General features: G+C 30.5%; 1 protein-coding gene across 1 annotated transcript; it reads left to right on the forward strand.

The window, feature by feature from the left end:
- The first annotated feature begins 2,000 nt into the window (after window positions 1–2,000).
- Window positions 2,001–7,502, forward strand: LOC25498049 (probable polygalacturonase At3g15720). Its single transcript, XM_013592787.2, has 10 exons — window positions 2,001–2,157; window positions 2,302–2,357; window positions 3,366–3,452; window positions 3,547–3,684; window positions 5,359–5,523; window positions 5,679–5,886; window positions 6,410–6,491; window positions 6,725–6,833; window positions 7,048–7,167; window positions 7,287–7,502. Exons 1-10 carry the CDS (start codon window positions 2,001–2,003, stop codon window positions 7,500–7,502), a joined length of 1,338 nt encoding a protein of 445 aa, XP_013448241.2.
- The last annotated feature ends 704 nt before the right edge of the window (window positions 7,503–8,206 follow it).

Genomic DNA, 8,206 nt, shown 5'->3' on the forward strand with positions numbered 1-8,206 from the left:
TGTTCCTAACCCTAATTTTTCTTCATGAGTTAAGTATATATACTACTCTCCAATGGGCTAGGTTTATAATATTCACAATGGGCGTAAAACTCTTACTAACAAATTCTAAAAAGTTACTACTCATTATTTCGCCAAAACATCGAATAATTACCATCTCGAAATAATTACCTCAACTCAGTAGTAACTTAGTAAAAATAACTATTCTCTATAAAACACTAAAATAACATTTCCAATAATATTACTTATTTACCCTTACTCGCCAAATGACCAAAATACCCTTAGCCTCCTAAATGACTAAAATACCCTTTTAGGCTAAAAATCCACTTATCCCGAATCAAATACACAAACAAACAAATAAACAGATACAAACACACATGATAAATAAAATAATTTTACCTAAAAGCTGGCTGTTACAAGAGGAAAAGACAATAAATGCGGAAAGTTGAAGAATTTCAATGTATTATGGAGAGCGAAGACCTCTCTCACAATTTTCTCATGGGTCATTTCACTCCTTAACATAAAATAAATCCTAATTCTCTTACGGGTCATGTGAAATGACCAAAATACCCCTGTGCATGTTAACTCACGTAGCTTGAGTTAACTCACACCAATTATGATGTTAATGTGACTTAAGTCACGCAGCGTGAGTTAACTCACGCTCCATTACTTAAGTCATTTAACAGCAACACAACAACACAGTTCGTCATTTTCCAACTTCTGCAAACACACGAAAATTTCACCCCCAAATCCGAATTTCATCATTCTTGCGCCATTTAAAGCCAATTTCGTCCACAATATCAAGTAAGTGATGATTATCCTACTTTGCATTATTTTGGTTGAAATTTTAGATTTTTTTTGAAGAAAATTAACATTTTTCGGTTTTTATAAAATTTTCTTGCATGTTAGTTTTTATGATTGTTAGTGACGAATTAACTTAGGAATTGTTGTTTAGATGTTATTTAGAGTACAATGTGGTAGTTTAAAGTTTAAAAATTGTTAGATTACCTAGTTGTTTGAAAATTGTACACTATGTGTTTGGTAAAATGTGTCAATGATATTTTTTTTTTGTTTTTTTGGATTGTTAATGATGTAATTAGTTAGAAATATGTTTGTTAATGTTAATTATAGTTAATTTGACTGCAATGTGATAGTTTATGGATTCAAATGACATTGTCGAAATTATAATGTTGATGTTGTCTTATTAAAGATGACACAATGTCCGTGTGAAAATGTGTTAAAGATTTTTTGCTTTTTGTGCATATATGTCCCAACCGGAGAGGACTGACAGAGTTAGGTTAGGGAGGCCTGCCTAACCTAACTATTGAATCTTTGTTGAATAATTTTTTTTGGGCAGGGGGATTGAGGACCGTCGGAAAATTACTTGGATAGGTTGGAATACTTTGTGTTCTCCAAAGGAGTCTGGGGGGTTGGGGGTTAGGAGGTTGAGGGAGTTTAATTTTGCTTTGTTAGATAAATGGTGTTGGAGGATGTTGGTAGATAGAGTAGGGTTGTGGTATAGTGTTCTAGTCGCCCGTTATGGCGAGGTTGGAGGGAGGTTGGAGGTTGGGGGCCGGAGTTGTTCTCATTGGTGGAGGGAGGTGGGGAGGATTAGAGATGGTGATGGTGGTGTAGGGGGTAGTTGGTTTGGTGATAGTGTGCGTAGGAAGGTGGGTGATGGTTTTCATACGTTGTTTTGGTTTCACTGGTGGTGTGGAGGGGCGCCCCTTAGAGAGCAGTTTCCCAGGTTGTTCGATTTAGCTGTAGACAAATATACTACTGTAGCTAACATGCTACCCTTGAGGTTGTCGCGGGGTGGGGAGGGGTGGAGTTGGAGGTTGTGGACGTGGGAGGAGGTTGTATTAGAGGAGTGTAGGACTTTACTGCTTGATGTTTCTCTGTTTACTGATATTTCAGATTCTTGAATTTGGCTTCCTGACCCTTTAGGAGGTTATTCTTTTAGAGGTGCTTATGAGGTGTTGACAGCGACTGTCAATTCCATCATGGGTAGTGTTGTTGATTTGATTTGGCATCATCAGGTTCCTTTGAAGGTGTCGATATTTGCTTGGCGTCTTATAAGGGATCGGTTATCGACGAGATCAAATTTAGCATCAAGAGGCATCTTACAGTTAGACACTGCTCTTTGTGTCACAGGGTGTGGTTCGATTGAAACATCAGATCATTTATTTCTATCATGCCCGTTTTTTGCGGATTTATGGGAGCAATTGCGGCTCTGGATAGGTTGTGTGGGGGTCGACTCCAACATTATTTCTAATCATTTCGTGCAGTTCACTTGTTTATCAGGTTTTGCCAAAGCTAGGCGATCGTTTCTTCAGTTAATCTGGCTTTTGACTACGTGGGTGATCTGGAGTGAGCGTAACAATCGTTTGTTTAAAAATGTTGTAACCGAGGCTCCTAGTTTGCTTGATAAAATTAAGTTGTTATCGTTAGTGTGGCTTAAAGCTAAAAATGCCACTTTTGTTTTTGGAACTCATATGTGGTGGTCATGTCCTTTAGTTTGTTTGGGCATTGGTTAATCAATGGTGGGTTTTTCCTCTTGTTAGAGTTCATTGTATATTGGTAGTAATCTTTTATGCACACCTTATACTAAGAGATTGCTATTGTTTTTGGTAATATAATTTCATTTTGCCTTGTTAAAAAAAAAGGTTAGGGAGACCTGCCCCTAAAACAAAAATGTCATCAATTAATTCGGATATATTTTTCTTTAAGAGACTAAACTCACCCATTATAAAAAATTGTGAATGACTTTATTATTTAATCAATAATTTTTGCTGACAAAGAGAAAATACTTCCTAATTTAATATTGTCAAATTTTTATTTAATATTGTCAAATTTTTCCAAAAATATACTCCATCAGAGGCCATTCAAAACAATTAAATACTTTTATATTAAAAATAGTAATATGGACGACATAATTGCTAAGTTGTACGACATAATTATGGTTTCAACTCTGCCTCTCAATTTTTATGTGTAAATTTTCAAGAAAAGACAATAAATTCCCTTAAAAAAAGGGAAAAGACAATAAATGCAAAAAATTGAGGAATTTCAAAGTATTATGGAGAGTTAAGACCTCTCTCACAATTTTCTCATGGGCCATTTCACTCCTTGAAAAGAAATAAATCCAAATTCAAGTTTCTATTTAAACCCGACACCATCACAAGCTCTCTTCACAAAAATTACCATAGCTAAAAATCCTCTTAACTAGGGTTTTCAGAAAGAAGAAAAATCCTCTTAACTATGGTTTTTTGAAAGAAGAAAAAAAAATGAAAACAAACTCCTCTAGCCCCGTTTTCCCTCTAATGCTAAGTGTTCTGATTCTTTGTTTTGTTTCACCTTGTCTATGTAAGAAGGAGAAAGTATTTACAAATCATACAAATATATACGATGTGATGCAACATGGTGCTCGTGGAGATGGTAAATCTGATGATACAAATGTATGTTATATATGTTTTTCTCTTAAGCTTTTTATTTAATATCTATATTTAATTTGAAACTGTAATATTAATGATATATTGAATTGATTTGTAGGCATTTCTAAAAGCATGGAGTAGTACTTGTGGAGCAGGAGGTATATTGGCAACACTAGTTATACCTAAAAATAAATCATTTTTGGTGAACAATTTAGTGCTCACTGGTGGTTGCAAGGCAACAAGCATTCACATCAAGGTAAGAAGAAATTTTTTATTCTTTTTATTCAATCATCATTTATTGAAAATAAAATTATGATATTTTTATGTTTGAGTTCATTTTATTTTTTGACATGGCTTGTTTGTTTGATTTCATTGTAAAAGGTTTAAACATGTCTTACTAATAAGTAATCTAAATGGAAGAAATTTTACAGCATATAAAAAAACAGGGACAATGCATAAGGTTTGAGGTTTGAAACTCGAACACCACAGAAAATAAATAGGGAGCATAATATTTTTTTTTTTTTTTGAAACAGCAAAATTTTAGGAGCACACTAATAAAGTCCGTATATATCATATTTTTTAGAACCATTCGATTAAAAGATTTTTAGGACCATTAGATTTAAAGAATTATTAAAAATAGCATTATCAATTTTTGTTTTTAGGGGAATCAATTATTTCTGTTTTTGTTCTAATTTCACATAACGATCCATGAGATACGTACCAATAATTAAATACAGTTATTGCTGCTCGATCTTGTTTTGATTACGATCTTGGTCTTCCCATTTTTAAGTTCGTGATTTTAGTTTTCCTATTTTTAAAATGGAAAATGTTAACGGATGATTTTAGTCAATGCATTGAAATTGTGTAATTAATTTATAAAAAGTCAATAACAATATCTTTTTATGGTAATAATTTCCTTTTATTTTTATTTTTTTCATCTACTAGTATCGTTTTGGGGCTGAATTATGATCTCGTACAAATGATAATTATGCGACATTTTAGTTGTCATGGAAATGAGTTATTAAGTTGTTATATCCAAAAGTCAAAATAATGGGAATAATCACGTTTACTATGTTAATAATGATGAAATAATCTAAGATGAATAATTAATTAAAAATTAGCTGTTTTTTAAGGAATTAAAATTAGGTATTATATTGTGGTGTTTTAGTGGAATTTTTTTATTGTTTTTGACATATGCAAGGTTTAGGTTTGAACCTCAGATTTTTTTTTTTTTTTTTGTATAATAACTACACTACTCATGGTCATTAATAAGTTTGTGATTCAATACAAAAAAATCCCTTTTAATTTGACATTCTCAAATTTTTCCTAAAATATTTCAGCAACCATTTTGTATACAGAAAATAGTAGTATATAATGAAATTAAAATTGCAATAATAAATTGTCGATTGAATTCAGGTCAATAATACGTTAAAATTATTTTTCAGATCCCATTTTTAGATTGTGAGTTTTTGGTTAATCCATTCCATGACAATTAAGGGCGTTTATTAAGGATTACATAAAATGTTCTTTTTCTTCTAAAAAAATGTTATTTTTCTTATTATGATAATAGATTAATGTTTAGATATTTTATTATTAATTTTTTTTTGAAAGAAGATATTTTATTATTTTACTATAGTGAAATTTATTGATATACTTTTTTTTAAAGAAACTAACCCATTTGAGTTTGCTTGTTGACTACTCAATAGTTTATCATTCGAAATAATTTTTAGAATACTTTCAGATTCTTTTTTAAAATATCAGTGAAACAAAAGGACGAAAACTTGTAAAAGTTCTTGTTTTGTTTAAAAATTTCGATTTTTTTAACACAAAAATCTGCAACAAAGGGCCTGAAATAGAATGTTCATAATACCCATAAAAATATATAACTTAATTTTATTTATTTTTCACTCTTTATTTGTTTATTTTGCAGCTGGATGGGAAAATAGTTGCACCTGCTAAGGGAGCATTGAAGGATAAGTCATATTGGATTAGGATCCAATATATAAACCATCTCACAATAGATGGTGGAATAGGTGGATCAATTGAGGGCTATGGCTCTACTTGGTGGCAGTGCAAAACTTGCTCTCGACCTACGGTATGATTATTCCTTTTTTAGCGGCACTTGTAATTACACTGAATTATGTGATTTTTTTTTTAAATTATTAGTTTTGTCGGCGTGTCAGTGTCTGTGTCATGTCCGGTGTCCGTGTCTGTATCGATGGCTTCATAAATATCATATTGATTGTGCAGGCCTTGTTTTTCCATTCCTCCAATGATCTAACTGTTCGTAATTTGAGGATTACAAATACCCCAGGAGCACATATAGCCATTAATGGTTGCATTGGTGCCACATTTTCTCAAATACTTGTAAATTCTCCTGGTAATAGCCCTAATACAGATGGGTTTGATATCTCTTACTCCAAAAATATTACGGTAGTAGATTCCACCATTGCAACAGGTAAATAAAGTTTATTTTTATCCAATTCAATTTAAGTTATTGAATTTTAATAACACAAAGCATTCAATAATGTTTTTCTTAAAAAAAATAATCAATACTCTTCGGCACAACATGCATGAGTTTAAAATCACATGTCATACTCATAACTATGTGGAAATATATGTCTATATTCATGTCTAAAATATTTCGCATTGATAGTAAATATAGATTACATTCATATAAAAATATTTTACATGACATTGTGAATTGTATAATTTCTTTTTAAGTGGAAGAAAAAACAAAAATTTATACAAATCAATAGAGAAAAATATAAAAACATTAGGTTTAAATGTTAATGTTTTTTCATACAATGATAGGTATTAAAATCCCCAAAAAAGGTTAATGTTTTTTCATACAATTATATAAGTATTAAATCCCAAAAACAGAACCTTCAAATATAAGTATTAAAATCCCCAAAAAAAAAAACCTTCAAATCTTATTGTATATGTGCAATTATAAATTGAGTTGCTTTTCTTGTAAGCAGGTGATGATTGTATTGCCGTTAATGGGGGATCCTCTTACATCTATGCTACTCGTGTTGCATGTGGTCCAGGGCATGGAATAAGGTTATTTCTTTCATTTTTAATTTATTTTCTTAAAATGCATCATTAAATAGTAGTGTATTGTATTTATTGATCATGTGCAATTTTAATAGAAGAGGGTATATACAGAAAAACGAAATTAGTATATAGAATAGAGTATATATTTACTTTTATCACATACTTTGTTTCATTTTAGAGAATGTTACTATTTTGATATTTCAGTAATTTAATAAAAAAAAAAATTGTGAATTAATCAGCATTGGTAGTCTCGGCAAAGGAAACTCTTTTGAAGTAGTTGAAGAGGTTCATGTACGAAATTGCAATTTTACTGGATCTACAAATGGAGCAAGAATAAAGACATTTCCGGTGAGTAAAGAATATATTATATATGGTTGGGAATCTAATTATAAATTATGCAATTTATTTCTCCATATTTTATCTATCATGGAATCACATGTTCAAATTCTAACCCTAACATGACAATAACTTTTGAAGTTAGATATATGTATAAAATGTTAAAGGACTATTTTCTCAAAATTATCTCTCATTTATGGCTTTTCTACCATCCAATCTTGTTTAGGGAGGATCAGGTTATGCAAGAAAGATTACTTTCGAACAAATCCAACTTAAAGATGTCAAGAATGCGATAATCATAGACCAAAATTACGGTGCTAAAATGGCAAATAATAAAATGTCAAAGGTACACATTTGACTTAAGATTCTTAATATGTATTGTCATTTCAACTATATATGTTTTTCTATTTAATAAAATAAGATATCATACTTAGTTATGTTTTAAATTTTGTAAAAATTTGTTAGGGATCAAGTGTACAAGTCAGTGATGTCACATTTCGTCGCTTTAAAGGGACTTCTGCAAGTGACATCGGTATTAATTTGAAGTGTATGGGTTGTTCCAATATTATATTGGATCAAATTGATATTGTCTCTTCTCAAGGGAGAAATGATGTTAAAGCTTTTTGTCAAAATTTCCATGGAATAATTTACTCTACTCTTCCAAAGGTTTTGTGCAATTAGTAGAGTTTTTTTTTTTTTTTTTTTTGTTACACATTTAGTAGAGTATTTCAATCAATAGTCAATTTTCCATTTCTATATGTGAAAAGTATGATTCCATAATTGTATCGTTTATCAAGTTTCAATGCAATGTGTGAAAAGTATGTTATTCACAATCTCAAACTCAAAATATGAATTGTCTCGTTTTAATTTAACGATATTTTAAATTAACAAATGGGCCAAATGTTCAACTCTTCAGCCATAGAGAATATAATTCTATCTAATCACACATGGCTATAAACTTTATTTTGTATAACTATTGCAACATAATATTCATCAAGCTTTGAACCGAATCAATTTACACATGATTTTTTTTTTATAACCATCTTATATATACATATCACGGATCGTACATAACATCATATTGTAAATATATTTTTATGCTTATTGAATGGAACAAAAATTGTCAAATAGCAATGATATATTTTATGTCTATTGAATGTAACAAAAATTGTCAAATAGCAATGATGTATAATGTATACTTGGAATCATTGTTACAGAAAAGACGTTAAAAATATTTTTATGCCGTTTGTGGAAGCGTTTTAAAATGTACCCAATTTGCATAGTATATGGGACGCTTATTATATAGGTTATTATCTAGACTTAAGATTATGTTTTAAACTAGTTGATACAAAACCGATGTAACATGTCTTATTAAAAAGGAGTTT

The sequence above is a fragment of the Medicago truncatula genome, chromosome 7, assembly GCF_003473485.1.
Source record: "Medicago truncatula cultivar Jemalong A17 chromosome 7, MtrunA17r5.0-ANR, whole genome shotgun sequence".
NCBI lineage: Eukaryota > Viridiplantae > Streptophyta > Magnoliopsida > Fabales > Fabaceae > Medicago > Medicago truncatula.

What these genes read in the sequence shown, in the direction of transcription:
- LOC25498049 (XM_013592787.2), top strand. Translation starts at nt 2,001, where the DNA reads ATGGGTAGTGTTGTTGATTTGATTTGGCATCATCAGGTTCCTTTGAAG. An exon ending in CAACAAGCATTCACATCAAG is followed by an intron (nt 3,685 to 5,358) that starts GTAAGAAGAAAT and finishes TTTATTTTGCAG; the next exon opens with CTGGATGGGAAAATAGTTGC. An exon ending in AAACTTGCTCTCGACCTACG is followed by an intron (nt 5,524 to 5,678) that starts GTATGATTATTC and finishes TTGATTGTGCAG; the next exon opens with GCCTTGTTTTTCCATTCCTC.